At 48.6% G+C, this 17,530-nt stretch overlaps 2 protein-coding genes and 2 long non-coding RNA genes across 4 annotated transcripts in view; 3 read left to right on the top strand and 1 right to left on the bottom strand.

Annotated features, from left to right (window-relative positions):
* Positions 1-12,369, bottom strand: part of LOC126544531 (uncharacterized) — a 161,766-nt gene extending 149,397 nt beyond the window's left edge. Inside the window, exon 1 of the mRNA XM_055077686.2 lies at positions 12,283-12,369. The gene's annotated coding sequence lies outside the window, so the exon portion shown is untranslated. The remainder of the gene's footprint in view (positions 1-12,282) is intronic.
* Positions 1,256-4,565, top strand: LOC126544530 (uncharacterized). The gene is made up of 2 exons (XM_050191873.3): positions 1,256-1,560; positions 2,450-4,565. The coding sequence occupies exon 2, from the start codon at positions 2,565-2,567 to the stop codon at positions 4,164-4,166; it is 1,602 nt and encodes a 533-aa protein (XP_050047830.1). The 5' UTR covers positions 1,256-1,560; positions 2,450-2,564; the 3' UTR covers positions 4,167-4,565.
* Positions 6,720-8,208, top strand: LOC126544529 (uncharacterized). The gene is made up of 2 exons (XR_007602188.3): positions 6,720-6,875; positions 8,078-8,208. It is a non-coding gene; the product is annotated as an uncharacterized lncRNA (long non-coding RNA).
* Positions 12,370-12,773: 404 nt separating the features above from the next.
* LOC126544523 (uncharacterized) overlaps positions 12,774-17,530 on the top strand; it is a 28,537-nt gene continuing 23,780 nt past the window's right edge. Inside the window, exon 1 of the long non-coding RNA XR_011890609.1 lies at positions 12,774-12,860. This is a non-coding gene — a long non-coding RNA (uncharacterized lncRNA). The remainder of the gene's footprint in view (positions 12,861-17,530) is intronic.

Here is a 17,530-nt window from a genome sequence, read left to right as displayed (position 1 = left end):
ATAGGGCTTTACGTGCCAAAACCACTTTATGATTATGAGGCACGCCGTAGTGGAGGACTCTGGAAATTTCAACCACCTGGGGTTTTTTAACGTGCACCTAAATCTAAGTACACGGGTGTTTTCGCATTTCGCCCCCCCCCCCTCCCCCCCATCGAAATGCGGCCGCCGTGACCGGGATTCTATCACGCGACCTTGTGCTCAGCAGCCTGAGCAACCACGGCGGGTGCACGTGCAATTCTCTGTCACAGTTCTTGCATTTAACGACAGAGCATGTCTTCCATCTACTCGTCCAAATTTTAATTAAATGGTACTAAGCGTTTGCAGGCCTCTTGGCATGACGTTGCCGGAGCGGTCATAGGCGGCTGATGCTCGGTTGCTCCCGATTCAGAAGGTCTTCAATGGCGGAGCGCCTGTGACCGCCCTATACTGCGCAGACTACTGCTCGCTGTGAAAAGGTCTATAGACCAGACTCTGCAGCGAATTTAGCTGGCAGCCGCAATTTTCAAAGTACGGCGAGGACTGGCGGAACGAACGGCAGATAGCGCTCACCCCCAGTTCAGCGTCTTGCACGCTTGCAGCCAGCGTTCGCTCGTCATTACATTGTCTTCAGACGTGCGTCATCAGACCCGCAGTTCCTGCACTGGCTGCGCCCACACCTCTAGACAAGGGTGCGATATTGAGAAGAGTTCTGGTCTGTAGCCGAAAATGACTTCACTTTTAATAAATCATTCACTTCACCGGTACTTATCAGCACCCTAGTTTCTTAATCTGAAGCTACTTCGTTGCGACTGATGCATTCGAAAGAAAAAAAAATTGAATATATAAGTAGACAGGCAAGAAGGTGCTGCGGGCATGAAGCGCCAACGCCCAAAGCTGTTAGCGATAGAGATAAACTATCTAGCGCCCTTCGCGGAAGCGTGAAAAGCTGACGCAATATGACCTGGGGCGATGCTACCGACCTGGGTTCGGACGAAGCGAATCACGACTGCCATGAGTCATCACGTGCACCGCTTGCAGGTAGACAGCTCTGTACCGGATGTGTCACGTCTTGCTGTTCCTATTTCAATTTGTGCTTATAGCAGGCACTAATGAGGCCCTAATGTGGGGAAATTCCCGCGCATAGATGTCGCACATGACGCAGAAAACAGGCGAGATAGTGCGCCAGTACGCGTCATCCTAGGCACGGTGATCAACAGGTCATTTCTCGATGCATGCGCAGACTTTATGGCGGGGTTTGAACAGCTCAGCCGACGCTTCTGTGTCTAATAACGCGGTCATAGAAGCGGGGCTCTACTGCCCGTCAAGATAATGGTCACATGGCCTTGTGACAGCAATGATAAGCGCTCTTCTTTTGTGCGCCTACAAACTTTTTATTTGGTTGCCAAGTAAATCACTTTGGAAGAACAGTGCGTGCTTACGAAAGCTGTTGAAGAGGACAACTCGTCGCTCTTTTTTTTCTCGAAGCCCTCAGCGTCGTATCCCGCCGCGTATGCTCGTGGCTCTAATCTGCTTTCGCACCAGCGAATTCGGGCCTGTCGGATTACTTCCCCTAATTAACCGGTAAGTTTCATGACATATCCAGTTTTCTATCGTAGATTTACTTTGGGGCTTTCAGGCCAAGGTACGCTCGAACGAAAGGCTTCAGGTTGATTTGGACCAACTGTGCTACTTTAATCGAAGAGTTTTTCATTCCGATAGGCTAGCATCTCGGCCCGAACTCCCGCTAATACTTCCCGCTTCGCAACAAAACATGTCGGCTTAGCGACAGCGCCCAGCATCTAGTCAAACTTCGCTGGACGTTTGTTCTCGTGAACGTCTAAGCTGATGTTACCACAATTGCACAGCTTCTATTTACGGGCGCCGCAATAGGCCAGTGCCAACGGCGTTCTGCTGCTGCGCATGAATCGAGGGTTCGATGCCCGGCCGTGACAGCCGCATTTCGATAAGGGCGAAAACGCAGTTCTTGCTCGTGCAGCTAGATTTAGGCACGCGTTAAAGATTCCCAGGTGGTCAACATTTAACTGCAGCCCCTCCGCTGTGGCCTCTACCAAAGCCTCAGAGTCGCTGTGGGACGTCAAACCGCGTGAATATATCATTAACTCAATTACTACGACCTCTATAGGCAGCCTGGCAGGCGCCGCCTAACCGGATTCTGCACTCACCTATTTCACACCTGCGAAGGAATTGCAGTGACATTTTCTCATTTTCGCCATTGCGACACATTCGCCACGCCACGTTACACATTCATGAACATTTGGTTTAATTACTTAGGGTTACATTCGCGTAAAAATTGCGTAAACATCAAAGCTTCCCTTCACACAGATTTCCGCATGTTTGTGGTCCCCCGCTTTTTTTCTCTTTTTGATTTTAACTTACTTTTGTGCAGATGAGCATTTAACTGAATTTCCCGAAATTTTGTGACATATACGATCATTTTTATCGTTTTTAGGTACGAAGTGGCAAGTTGCGGCACGAGACAGCGAGCTGCCGCTGTCATGAATGGTTCTTCTTTTGCACAAAGCCCACTCCTGTTGCACAAGTAGGTCGAAACGTTCCGCTACCATATGGACGGGGACGACAGTTTGCCACCGAAAAAAGCTTGGCTCAGACGCAAGCGAGAACTTACCCTGCCACCTCGAATTCCTTCCGAGGATTCCAATGAACAAGAGGCCCAAAGCAACCCCCAGATATCGCCTGAAGCAGCAGTTTCGGCGCCTAGCTGTCCAGAGCCCGCGCTGCGCACCCAAGAACGTAGTAGGATCACGGGCAGGGACGAAGCACGTCGTCCTTTGCCTGGTAGACACAACTTTGGCACTTCTTTGCAGGCAGGCTGCTTTGAAGCGTTCCGCAATGCTCTTCGCAATAGTGTCAACTTAGTCGGTTTACGACGCAAAAGACGAAGGGCAAGCACTGAAGAAAGCGTCACACTGAGCAAGCCGGTACCGACGGATCGTGCAACTGGATTAACACAACGCGACGACGACGACAACTCTGAAGGAGGCGCCCGTAGGAGGTCACTGAATCCTGGACCTGCCTATGGTTCCGGGGACGGCTCTAGCCCAAGGAAGCGTGCTTCGCCAGCCGCCGAAGAAACAACCACCATTGCCCTGAAACCTGGGGACAAGGCTGACCTGCAGGAGGCATCTGCGGCAGAATATTTCGAAATTTCCGGACAGAAAGAGCGAAGTATAAGGGCACCCTCGCAGCTCGATTTGGTGTCAGAAGAAACAGTTGATTTTCAAGTTAAGGCTGCCGGGGAACACGGCCAACTTTGGTTCAGACTGCCGAAAGCGCACGAGCCGCTGGAACCACAACGGCCGCCGTCGTCGACAAGCCAAGTCACCGTCGATGTAGACAAGCTGCTTATGCCTCCACCGCCAGTCCCATGGGGCAGGAAAATAACGCGTCGCAAAGTACGTCAGCCTGCTTTTGATTCGACGTCGCAAATACCTTCTTCATCACTCTTCAGCGCAGATCGCTTCCAGATGGGTTTCTCGGAAGAGTCCCAGCGCTCCACTTCAACACAGCCTTCCCCTTCTGAAGATGTAGCTCCGCAGCCGAGCTCCACACCGACGCAGGCGTGGGATTTGGGAAGCAAGGGTCAGCACCAGCAGCCACACAACGTCGCAAGTGAAGACCTTTCGGCTGAAGCACGCGAACAGGAGCAACCAGATCTGTCGAATCAGCCTGGCAGTTTGTTTCGGCCATATTTGCTGGGATCAATACGCCGAAGATTTATGCGTCACAATCCCGCTTTGTCGACATCGGATCAGCCTGTGGAACTCGGATCACGTAGTGAGTACCAGAGAAGCGAATGCCACGCTTCGAGTCAATACAAAGGTGAGCTTTCATCGAACGCGCCGCAGGAGTTGGATAGCTTTCGTAAAAATCGGGATGCGGACCGCACCGCTGTCGATATACGTGAAGGTCACGGAAACGTTCAAGGGAATCCTCCAGAACAGGACGTTACAACTGCGGGCGTCGCGGTCAGTCGACATCCCGCTTGTAGGAAGTCTGGCGAAAGTGCTGCTTCTCAAGCGATTTGTTCAAAAGATAAGCAAGATTGCAGTGGAAATACCGGCGCTGCCAAAGAACGCGGGAAGAAATCTGTCCAGGATGGGTCGACTAAAGAATCCGCAATCGATGTGGACTCGACAGATGATTAAGCTACTGATCAGGAAAGTCATGGTAGAGCAGCGGTTGTTACTGAGCCTGCGGCGGCAACTACTTCGTCCACGGCTGCAGCATGGGTACCGACTAAAGCTGACTAGACGACGACTACAAATTTCGCCGCTGTTTCACATCGTTGGTTCAATTAACTAACGTCCACCAGGATAACTAGATGGCATGCTCGCTGTATAATATAAAGAAAAAATATAGGACAAAGCGGCGTCAATCGAGAAGACCAGAGGTGGCCTTACAAGTAGAGCTGGACCCCCGATGGCAAGTATAAGAAGCATACCGAGTACTTGTGAAACCTAGATAAGCTATTCCCTTTTATTCTCTGTACACGTGACACCCGTCATAAGGTAATTGTGTTTATAATAAAGAATTTTCAAAGGCGACTCCATTTCACGTGATCATATATTACAAAATATTTCAGCATACGCTTCGCAGTCTTTAAAAAAGAACCCCACGTAAAGCATGTGCCGTCGGGTAACATAAAAGATGCGCGCAAAATCTGCGGAGGCGAGAATATCATTTAAATGAGAACTGCAGAAGTGCAACTCTGCGTAATAAAACAAGGCCCTGCACATTGCTAATTAGTAATACAACTTCAACAAGCACGCGATGACGCTTCTACCTTCAGATACGCAATTACTCCTGTCATAGGAAGTTGAGTATAATAATACGTGTTTTTAGCTATTGACGGTGCCGTTCAGCTGCGATGCCTTGCTCTAGTGGACGGAGAGAGAGAGAAAAGGGAAGATGGAAAGGCAGGGAGGTTAACCAGACTGAGTCCAGTTTGCTAATTGCTCTAGTGGAAAACCTTGTATTGTTAATGCGCTGAAAGCATGAACGGAATATCGCAAAAAAAAAGACCAGTCTGCTGTTTCTAACAGTTGACCGGCCGCTACTTTTCTGTGATAAGCTGTACGGTGCCATGATACACATTGTAGCCGTACGACATGACGGCATCTTTGACAACCATTTCGTAATTCCGCTGCTATCAAGGAACCCAAACCGCCTCTGGCAGTTCAAAAAGTGATCACGCGCTGCACTCTGCGCTTATCAGGTCTCAACACGCCTCGGCACTACCATGATCATGCGCGTGACCTCTCTTGCGTAAAAGCCTTTGGTTGGTCCGTCATAGAGAAAGAAATTCAACAAGAGGGGACACTCTTCAAAAACTGGCAACAGGAAACGCGTCACGCCTAGTTTCAATAACATCCGTTAGTTGACGCGAGCATCAGAAAAAAAAGAATGTGAAATAAACTTTCAGACAACGTTTCATTTTTTTATTCCTTCTAACTAAAAGTGAAAACGTTTTGCGTGTAAATGAACTTATACTTTGCAACTTTTTGTTGCGTTGCCTAGCAACAAGCTAGCGGCACGCCAGACGCGCGTGCATACGCGCCAGACAGGGTTGCCAGATTTGGCTACATTGCGCCAAATTGGCTACTTTTTGAGGCTGTTGGCGGGGAAAAAAATGCCTTGGCTACTTGGCTACTTTTTTGGCTACTTTTGAAATAGCTTGACTATTGTAAAAATTGGATAGAAACTTGTGTAGCTCATATTATGCAGCAACGTAAGCAAATATTTAGGCTAACGCACGACGACGACACTTCAAATCTTTTCAGACTGGTCCATCATCATTGTCAATCTGACTTGGGCGCTTTCATTTCATGCAAAGGAATTCGCACTGGTGACCTCACAGCGTGTTCCATATTCGCATTGACGTTCCACGTCAGGCCTTCCGCACATTGGGCTTCCGATTTTCAGAGTTCTGGCAGCCCGCTGGCAGCCAGACGGCAGCCAGCTAGTGCTGGTACTGATGGGAAGTCAACGTGAGGTGGGATCCTAATACAACCCGAAGCTGCCCGAAGTTTGCAAAATTGAACACTTGGACAGCTGGTCACGGGATAAACGTAAACATGCTACGAGCATGTCAGCGGCCGGTCTGGCGCGCGCGCTCTCGGCGTAGTCGGTCCATTTCTGCGTTCCCAGCTTGAAGATATACAGCTGTATTCTGGAATACGATCACTTTTGCAAGATTTCGCGCGACTGGACATCTCACTTTGCAGAGCGTAACAAAAGGCCTGCGACGCGTCCGATGTCAAGACGCAAAATCGCACATAAATAATTGCGGAAGCGATCGCTCGAGGATGCCTCCATCTTCGACATTCTTCGAGAAATGTGTGCCAAGATTAACTCAAACATTTACACCTGAACTGGAACTGTGATTCTGATTTGTGATATTCTAGTCATATTGCATGCTGATCAAAGCGCTCTTAGCTGTAGTCATTTATCCACGTTTCATAATATTTATTGCACGTTCCTACATTTACTATAAAAGCAGCTTTAAGTTTTGGCTGTGATAATGTCTTCAGAGTTGCCTAATAAATGAAAATGCAACGTTTTTCCATAACGTGGCTACTTTTTTGGCTACATTTCTGTGTGTGGCCAAAAATGGCTACTTTTCTGGCTACTTTCCGAGATTTTTTGGCTACTTTTCACATTTTGGACCTGGCAACCCTGGCGCCAGACAAGCCGCAGGAGTGAGCGAGGCTGGTCGTACGTGCGAAGCTCGCGTGCTCGGCGACCCGTCTGTTTGGGATATAGCCCATGTTTTTGGGCTCCCGGCCTTCTCTATGCTTTTCTTGCGTATCGTCTGCATTTCGACACGCACCACTGCACTACTGGACTACGGCAAGGTGAGAAATTGTGTTTGACAGTGTGCGGCGCACTTTAAGCACATTTAGGCTTAGTTCGAGTGGCGCAGTTAGCGAAAAACAGCTCCGCCGTCCTGGCGCAGTTAATTTGAGTTAATGCCTTGTCCTGGGAGATGTTTGCGACGCTTTCTATGAGCCCCAACATTAATGTAACTTATTTCGGTAGTTTTTGGGCACGCTTGCCGCGCCCGGCTTACTGACGCAGTAAGCGAAAACCGGCTCGGCCGTGTGACTCATTTGCGCGTGTACATGCGTGTGCTACGTCGTAGCGCCTAAGACAAGTTTTCGCGCATTCTGTGGCCCCCAGCATTATTGTAACTAGCATCGTTATATTTGGGGCAGTTTAGAAGCACGGTTGCCGCGCCCGGCTTATTGACGCAGTTAGCGAAAAGCAGCTCGGCTGTGTGCCGCAGTTGGTTTCGCGTGTACTGAACCTCACTGGTAGAAGTTCGTGACGCATTCTCTGACCCGAAAAAGTATTGTAATTTATTTGTTAACTTTTTCGGATATCTTGAGGCTTGCTCGCCGCGCCTGGGGTTGTGAAGGTGTTAGCAAAAAAGCAAGCCGGCCATAGGGAGTTAGTTTTGCGTGTACTGAATTTTAGTGGGACAAGTTTGTGACGCATTTTATAGCCCTGCAACAACATATACCTTATTTCCGTACTCACGCTTCTCGAAAACGCGACGAGCGATTGCCGAGAGTGATAACACGGGAGTGTTGCATGCGCCGGCAGGACGCGTAAAAGATAACACGGAGGAGCGCAAGAACATGACATTTACGTATTCTGAGCGACTGAAAACACGCTTTGCACCCACTAGTCTGACTTGAGTGCGATTAGAAGGCATTCTGCGAGCGTGTAACATGGTCTGGCTGAACCTGTGTGTGTACTTGGCGTACCATCGTGTCGACTGAGGCCAAGTTGTTTTGGAAACGCGCAGTCACCCGTGGATTTGTGCACTTAAAGTGCAGGAAATAATGCCCGGGAAAGGAGGGGTGCTTGAAAATCGGATGTTCAGATTTTATGGCATTGTTTGGGAGGAGTCTTTGCTGCGAAATGTACGTAAAAGTGAATTTATCTGTAATGCCGCTCATTCACCACTTACGCACGTTTCGCCTTTACACGAAATACTCCTGTTAGGTCAATATACCAAAATGATACATGCTTGTAATTTACTTTCTTTCAGCTGATGGCATCCGGTGGAGCATCGTACGGCAACGACTGCTGCTTACCTGGTGCCACAACTTTGGATGAATGCAGAAGAAGCCCGGAACGAGCATTTATATAGAGCAAAATAAACATTTCATCATTTCAGAAGACGTCTTTCGTTTTCTTTATGAAATTGCACCCGACAGATTCGGTGCAGTCTTGTAAAGGTCAATCGCAATCATTTCTACTTAATAATGAAACGATTCCACGCCAAGGCCACGCTAGGTTCAGCAGAAGCGAAAAAAAAAAATGAATGCCGCGCCGAGCAGCGGAGCCGGCGCGGCGTGTACCAACTGGTTTTCAAAACGCGCGCGCCCAAAACCGAAACCGGAAGGAGTCAACAACATCCGCTTGGTGTGCTACAGTCAATTCGGCCGCTGGGCTCTATGGGAGTGCCCGCTCATGTTGAAATTTCTTTCTCTATGGGTCCGTTACAAAGGACCATCATTTCCGTCTGGTATATGCTACCCCGCTTTTGCAGTGAGGTCTCAGGCCCGCTCTTTCACGTCTTGCTTGTCTGTTTTTCGCAATCAACTGATGTCATCTCTTGTAACGTGTATTACACTGCGCGGGTGGCGGCAACAGAACGCAGCCACAAATCGCAGAGTCCTGATAAGCGGAATCTAATGGCGTTTGCCAGCAAGAGCGCCAACGTGACGTTCGGCACTGACGTACGTTCACGCGCTAACGAGAGATTAATGCCATCTTCGGCTGGTCGCTTCTGAGCGCTCTAGCGAGCTGCGTTGTCTTCGGCTGGTCGAAAGAGGGTGCGCGCCCTGCGTTCGGCTGGTTCTTTTCGATAGCTCTACTCCATCTTCGAGCGCTCTGAGGCGCTCCGGGCCCTGTCGTCAGAGCATTCGTCGAGATTGAAACGTCATCGCAGCGCCGCGTCGCTGCTGTTGGCGACGGCCCACCGTAATCTAGGCAACCTAGGCCACTGCATCCTGGCGTCTCGACGAACGCTCATCCCGCCGGCGCGTCCGCCGGTTTTCCCGGCAGCGCCGGGAGCTTTGGATAGGTGAAACATCGGGCGTTGGCAGTAGTCATGTGGTTTCGCATCTGCCATTTCCTCCTCCGAGAGCGACTCGCACGTTCGGCTTGCGCGTTTGTCCTCTACCTCTGAGCTCGGGTACCTCTGAGCTCGGGGAACGCCGGATCTACCCGACTCTGCTTCGGGGAATGGAGGCTACAAGTCGAAGCTACCATAAGTACTCAACAAGGAGGAGAGATCACCACAGTGGAACGTAGCTAATCCGATGTTGACGCCAATCCCGTGCCATCGAGTTGTTTGGGTTGACTTGTAGCGGTTTAAGGGCACAACAGCGAATGTCGTCGACGAAGCGCTACCTTAAATAACGGTCAGCGTGTGCAGTTTTGCTGCCTTTTCGGTAGAAGCATCTCTGAAATCGCAGTGAGGGCTAGGCCAACGTTACCTGAATGGTCTGCACGTTCTGTAGGGACTTTTTTTTTCTTTTTGTTCCGCCGGCTTTGTTTGTCTTCGTCGAAAAAAAAAATCAACAGTCCTAGGCTGCTTTAGATGCTGTTATTGGTCAATTCTCGACATCCCCATCAACTTTTACGATGACGCCTTCTCCATCTGGTAAGATAACTCCAATTACGTAATTAGACTTACTAGGTTCATTATTTTTGCAAGATGAAAAAAAAAAGGAATGTCGCCCGTGACTATAGCCGAAAGAGTGACCATCCACATACAGTACAAGCGAATTCGCATAAGGCCCTTTAATATTTTTTTTTCTTTCCCCTTCCCTCCTCCCCAGTGCAGAGTAGCAGACTAGAGCGGACTAGCTCAGGTCTACCTCTCTGTCTTTTAAGCATTCGAGAAAATTTATAATTGTATTTATAAGCATTCGAGAAAAGTTCGCATTTACTAATAGTGATTATTTGATTCGAACACCGGATAAAATAGGACACTATTTAATTCTTTATTCCAAAGTTTCAAATATTCGCACACATTTGCCTAGGTGGTGCTAGTTATGCTCACTAAGTGACCCAACACCATTACAGGTATATTATTTTTTTTAGTTTTATTTTAATAATACTGTCAACCCCTATCTGCGTTCATGACAGGAGAGTTACAGTCATAATTACTCATACATGGTCGAAATACGCACTCAGGTACAGAAACACATAAATAACAAAGTATTAAAGTGCCTATGTAATTCACGTTGAAATTCGCGGATAACATCTTTATCAGCAACAGAGTTCGGTAGTGCATTCGACATTTATATTGCGCGAGAAAAAAGAATGACTAACGATACACTCGGTACTCGATAAATAATTGCATTAATTGACAGCCGTAAAGACCGCGTGTTTTCGGACGCTCATGATGCTTTGCAATTTCCTTTTCTGTGCTCCTGTGTTAGCTGAATACAGCGCTTATGGGACGCCACGTTCACGTCCGGAAATAAACTGCGGCTACTCAAAGGAATTCGACCATATTAAGCGTAAGATATATGTCCCCTTATATTAGAAAGCGTCAATTAATATTCGTGCCATAATTTATATTGCGCACGCAAGCCGTTTGAGCCGTGTAATCTAATACACCCATGACGCGGCAGTTTCAAGGTCCAGTCAAGTGAGGTCATTGATATCAAGGAGCCACATTGACTGCTTAAGAATTTCGACCAATCGGGGTTTGTTTAACGTGCACCGAATCCCCGGTGCGCAGGTGTTCTTGTATTCCGCCCCCATCGGAACTGCCACCGCGGATGGAGTCGAACCCGCGACTCCGATCTCATCAGCGCAACGACATAGCCCCTGAGCTACCGCGAGGAGTAGAAGCGGCACAACGTCCATCAATGTACCCACTTGAGAGATGGATTAATTATGCATCGCGTAAAGGAACAGAAAGGCTGTCTTGTATATGAGGTCGCTGCATTTTTTTTCTCCAACATGTTTTAAGCTTCCGCGATCTTTCGTCAGCACCTGACATCGCCTCTTTCACACCCAAAAAGTAACCGCGGTAACAAGACAGTCTGGCCGACGTACAGGTGCAGTCGAGAGCGAATGTCTAAAGGCCACGACGTCAGCAAAAAAGAAAAAGAAATCTGCTAGCAGAACCGTTTAACCTGTAATTGACTCAATGCTCGGTATTGGTTGAACAAGCTCATATGTGCTGCAGCACGTGATTTCATCTTTCACGCGCAGGCTGCGATTAATAGAGCCTGTGGACCTCAGACTTTTGCTCTCGACTGTACCTAGCACCCTTCTGCCTGTCAGTGGTATTGAATAAATATCCGTATATCGCGAAAGACACACGAATTATTACAGGGCCTCGATCCCACCGTTATTGATAAGGCGTCCATCGCGTTGTATTGCGACCTGGCAGCGTAAAGCACGGGATAAACGTATAGGGAATAGCGAGTGAGTCCGCAAGCTATTGTATGCAGGGAACTCAGCTATAGAGTTTTCTACAATAACTACTAGAGAGAATTCTGGCGTTTAGATCGGTGAGCCGGCATAATAATGTATAGATAGCGCGGCGTTTTCCCATTGGTCAAGAGCATGACATTGTTCCCATTGTTCTAATCGGCACAACTGCGAATGTATAAACTAGTTTTCTACGCAGATGTGTAAGTTGGTTTTCCTGCAGTGCGTTCCTTGCACTCACGGCGGAATCAGTGACACATAGAAAGCTTTGCTTTAAAACTCGCATGCACTTAGCTTTAGGGACACGTTAAGAGAACGCCATGGTGTCAAAATTAAACCGGACTCCGCTGCTACAGCGTGTATCATAATCCCGATTTGTGGTTTTGGCACGTACAGCCCCATAATTCAAATAAAGTTTAATGCTATGTATACCACGTGAGGCACTGACAAGGCTCTGCAGCACTCTCAGAGGTTATTAAATATGGCGCACAACAATGCCTTAAGTTAGCACCTCTCCCTGGGTGTCCTGTGTACTAGCAGACAAACAAGAGTGCTGCACGCTAGGTAACGTTTGACATAAACTCACCACTCTCGTGTGGGACTGAACGTTGAAAAAATAAATTTTCGCAGTCAACATCACTGTTAATTATCGGCAATCAAAGCAAACAGCACAGAAAGCTTCGCTTACATCGATTCCAACCGTGCGTCGGATCTGTATTTCTCTCGGAGGGGGGGGGGGGGGGGGGGGGCAATGCAATAAAGTTTCCGTGCGAAATAAATGATGAGACTTACTTTCTGAACGTCCTTCACATCTTAAGGTGAGCATTCAGGTCTTAGGTGGTCACTCAAATTTTGATGCGTACTACTGCGCCTTGGTAACTTTATGTCTCGTAAGCTGTACAACACCGCTCTTAATTTGACGCCTCGCAAGCTTCAAACAACGACAGGACTTCGATTGCACAGCAAGGGTTTCGCCAAACGCTGGCGTCACAGCGCCGCCACGAATTCGGCCCGCTCGGCGATACGTGAAGCCCCACAAATGTTAGTCAAGCGAAGAGGCGTCACGCGTTCGCCTGCCTACAAGCCCATCCTCATGGTATTTGTATTATCGCGACTCGAAGCCACCTCGAAACCTTATCGCGTACGGAATGGTTCGTCTGCTAGCCGATAGCGCGCGTCCAACCGCCGCGATGATGCAGCACGCCACGAACGAAAGCGACCGGATTGACAGCGCGCGTCTCTGAAACTTTTTTTTTTTTTAACTACTTCGTTCAAGCCGGCGTCTTGGGAGGATCGCTCGGGACGCGCGACGCGTCGAGCTGAAAGCCACTGCGACGCCGGTTCGAAGAAGCAAAGACACCGGAGTCTGGGTGAGCGTGACTTCCAATTTTCTATTGCATGCCTGCCCCTTCCTCCGCAGCACACCGCCTTCTTGCTCCACGCTACAAGCTACGAAGTCCTTGGCGTCTGCTTCTGCTGCTGCCGCCTTCCAGGAGCCGGGAAGAGTGGAAAACGAGATTGGCTTCAATATACTTCGCTGCCGTTGTGCGCTTGCGTTCGCTCGTTCTACACCGCGCTTCCGTACAAGCTCGTCGCACCTGCGATTCAATGCAAGGTGCTACCAAATACGAACGCCACGAGGTCGTGCGTTCGCGACACATTTCTTTCGCGCTCTGGTTACGGAAAGTACAACCTGTGTATTCCTAAGCAAGTGTCCATGCGTAGCTTGCACGGCTATCCGTCGAGTGGTGGTGCCCCGGTACTTTAGTCAGCTTGAACAATGATCCTCAGCCATTCCTAAGCCGCAGTATTTTCTACCATGAGGCCCTGCGCCTCTCAAACCACGTTGGCGTCAAACAGCCTGGCCTTCCTGTCACCGTTTATCCCACGTCCGTCGTTTGGGTTCGACCACCTTCTCAAACTTCCAACACTTCTGTTTTTTTTTTTTTTGCGATAGCAATTACAGGTATGCTCGAGGCGCGTTTTTGCCGTTGTCTTTGTCGCGCTGTAATGGTATCGCCGTGCATGCGAGGCCTGCGAGTGAAGTGTTAGGATCTCTAGAAACGCGCAGCACGATTGGCTGCAGAAGCGGCGAAGCCATGCTGCACTCAATCGCCCCTGGCGGAGCCAGAGCAGTGCTCTGGCTTGCGCTGCTGTCATGAGCGCCGTTCGCACACACATTACCGTTTCTGCAAAGCAGCTGTGTGCAAACCATACCGCGGTGCCTGCATTGGCGTGATCGGAAGGGACAGTGAACGTCAAGGCAAATCTATCTAATCCTTTCTTCGGCCGCTGAACGAACGCCGACGGTTTTCCTTCGGTCTCATCTCCTGCATCGTCGAGATGCGACGTCTGCAACGCCTTCGACGGTGCTCCTTATCACGTCAGCTTTATGTAGCGCTATGATAAACCCTTCTATCGCTTTCAGTGCCTGCGAAAAATATTTGTCGGCGGTTGTCATATCCTGGCCGCGGCTGCCGCATTTCGATTGGGGCGAAATATAGAAAGACCCTTGTGCCGTGCACGTTAAAGAACCCCAGATAGTCAAAATCACGCCAGAGTCCCCCACTATACGGCAGGCCTCATAATCAGAGCATGGGTTAGGCACGCGAAACAATTTCTTTAGCATTTTATTTTTTTCTTGGCCGCTCCATCGAATCGCGTTCGCATTGTTAGCGCTGTTCTAATCTGCCTAACGATTCATGAAAAAAGAAAATTTCCCGCATTTAGTGGGAAACGAGTGCCTAATTTACGGCATGCGTATGTACTTACTTCACGCGTTTGATTTTGTTTATCAGCGAGTCGGTCAGTACCGCGTCTCACGCATCTTTCGATAACATCTCGTGTCGTCGACAAGACAAAAAAAAAATGCGTGCTACTCGACAAGTACCAATTTCGTCCCCGTGACATCACTGCGTCGACGTCTCAGTGTGGACGAACTGCGCGCAGTTTGCATTTCAGCTTTGATTGTGAAAGGTGTAGTACATAACCTCACGTATGGCATCGCATTAAAGTTCCGACCCGTAGGCGAATGAACGTATAGATGGCGTGGAAAATTATGTTGCACGAATGGTAATGATGACAATTGTACACATTGCAATTAGTTTTAGAGCACTGAGGTGACCGGTTGAGGAAAGCTTGAGAGAATTTAGCTTTACCACCGTGGAAAGAAATAACTTCCGGCTACTTCTGAAAACTTCGAAATTACGTAGCACCGAAATGAACAAAACAAGTCAGGTTACACCGTTACGCCGCACGATTAGATGGGTTCATTATACAGTGAAACTTGAACGAACTTCAAGGGACCCCAGGGAAAAGTTTGTTAATGTAAAAGTTCACTAAACTGAAATAAGCAAGCGTGCGACAGCTTGTTGCTGTTATGTAAAAACAAAAGAACTGGTGGTCAAATTGTTTATCAACGCATTTATTTGTCACTCTGCTCAAGTTCCGCTAGTTAGCACTTTGCAAAGAACACTGTGATCTTCTGCTGCACTTTAGCACTTAGCACTGCAGCAGTTGTGAACTGAGTCACTGTGTCTAAGGCCAGGACGAATAGGCCTAGTATGGCTGAAGCTGTGGCTGGCTCTGGCTCTGGCTAGCTATGGCTGTGGAGCCAACTAAACGCACTAAACGTGAAAAAAACAGCAATGGTTTCGGCTGGCTACTGCTTAGGTAGCCAATCCAGTTAAAAGCTAAACCGCTAAATGGCGGCGGTAAGCGGTAACGCTGTAATGGAGCGCGGTCGGCGAGGTTCTCAACGTAAAAAGCGTGGCAAAAAGGGCGGTTTATACTTGTTGAAGTGCTCAGTATGACCTAGGAGACATGGCATGGCGCCTCGGAAACTGTTCGTAGAAGTGAAATGCGCACTGCACTGAATTTGGTTAAACTGAACGGCGTTTGAATAGGGTTCAATGGTGCGACGGTGGGGTTTTTAAAAAAAGTTCGTACAACTGAATACTTCGTTTAAATGAAGTTCGTTCAAGTGGTATTTTACTGTACTCAGCTTAGCCTATTCACTGTTTGAGAATATGGAAAGAAGTCGCAGTTTCGCCCGAAAGGCGAAGCATTGAGTTAGATAGCAAATTAGTGGACAGCTATACGAAGTAAGGATAGTAGATTTGTCGGCCGTATAGACTTGTAAAGATAGACCTGCTGACTAAATTAACAAGCATGGTGCCAAGCGCACAACAGGAAACATGAACACGTTGACACGATGACCGCTGGAAGTCACCGTCAAAACACTTCAGTGAGGAAACGCGGCAGCAGCAGCGAGCAAATTGACCTTCGTGCTGCCAATCGCATCAACGCGAACTAAGCCGCGAAAACACAGCGCAGCGCGGACTCTGCGCAAATGACTTCAAAAGTACAGCGCCCGGCCGGGCGCACGGGCCCGTCAGTAGTTGACCCCCTCCGTGTCCTCGCGCGCGACGGTAAACGGTGTGCTTCCTCCCCACTTCCCTAGCTTGCGTGCGCGAGATTCAGGCACGATCACCGGCTCCCCCTCACATGCTTTTACTCACACACACGGCATACGGCGCGCGGCGGTGGTTTTATCCCCCTTGGATTTCATAGAGAACCTCACGGCAACGGCAGAAATTCGTCTGGATTGTCTGCATAATTGCTATCCTAATAAAATATGCGTTAACTTTAGCTCCATGTAGGCATATTAGAGAATGTATAGAAGCAGACATACGTGACTGCATGCAGAATTAGCTTTTTCTGCGTTAGCATTGTTAGGATGCTTCGTGCACTTTCCGAGGATTATGTATGTATCTAACCACTTTCCCGCCTACCTGAGTCCCTGGGTAATCTATGGTCAAATGGGTAGTGCATAGGTATGTTGTGCTGTGGGAGAGACATAGAAGGAGAGAAAGGCAGTGAAAAAGAGGCAGGTTAACCAGATATCTCCGGTTGGCAATCCTGTACCGAGGAGTGCGAAAAAAAATGCGAGATATGAGAGAAAAAGAATACCGAAAGGAAAGAAAAAGAAAACAATACAGAAATATTTCTGTTCACGGGTTTGAAACGAACAGTCGCGCTAACTTGGGCCAATTTATATGTGGGAAAATATATATAAATATATATATATATATATATATTTGCCGCTCTTCAACGAACCTCTCTCACGCCGACATGCTCACTAGATGCCGGACACCGTAGGCACCGCTGTTCGATGACTCTTTCACGCCCACCTGGAGCACTAGTAGAGAACCTATTACTGCCTTCAAGGATCACTGGGTATGTGGTAGTAGGCGCGTGCTACTCTTCAATTATTGTATTTGACACCAACATGCGAAACCAGTGACTGATTGCTAAATGCGATAAACCGGGAAAGAGGACACCACACCAAAGAGACATGCACAAAATTGAGCGAAGTAATATAGTGCTTGATCTTGCTGTGTCTCTCTTTTTGAGTGGCGTGCTGTTTCCCGGTTTTCCACATTTAGCAGTTGGTCATTTAAACAAACCAACTAGCCCATCAACACATTCTAATTTGGTAACTACGTATGGCCCATTGTCAATGCGGCGGTCTACAATGACCAAAAAAGTATCTTAAATTATCCGATGCTGAGCGGAATCGAAGCCACGTCACAAGGGTTCCTCAAGGACAGCAACCCGACGCTTTAGCAGGCGGTGCCACAAATGTGCTGGTATGTGCCGCTCTTCAGTGAACCTCTCGTTAACTTCGGTCTCTAAAAATTGAATTCTTGCGTTTTACGTGCCAGAACCGCGACCTTAGGAAGCACGCCATAGTGGGGGATACCGGAATAATTTTGGCCACCTGGGCTTCTTTAAGGTGTAATAAATGCAAGGTACGCGGCCATTATTGCATTCCGACCCCATCGAATTACGGCTGCCGTGGCCGGGATGTGATGCCGCGACTTCAAACTCAGCAGCGCATCGCCATAGCCCCTAAGCCACCATGGTGGATTATTACTTGGGTCATGAGTGTGTCAAACTGGGCCAAGCGAAGGAACGATTTTCAGGGTTCGCAGGCACAGGAACGCCAGGCTGCTCGTCTCGGAGGCCGCTCCTAGAC

The sequence above is a fragment of the Dermacentor andersoni genome, chromosome 10 (genome assembly GCF_023375885.2).
Source record: "Dermacentor andersoni chromosome 10, qqDerAnde1_hic_scaffold, whole genome shotgun sequence".
In the NCBI taxonomy this organism is placed as follows: domain Eukaryota; kingdom Metazoa; phylum Arthropoda; class Arachnida; order Ixodida; family Ixodidae; genus Dermacentor; species Dermacentor andersoni.
Note: the sequence above shows the minus strand (reverse complement) of the source record. Positions and strands in the feature narration are given on the sequence as shown.

What these genes read in the sequence shown, in the direction of transcription:
- LOC126544530 (XM_050191873.3), top strand. Translation starts at nt 2,565, where the DNA reads ATGGACGGGGACGACAGTTTGCCACCGAAAAAAGCTTGGCTCAGACGC.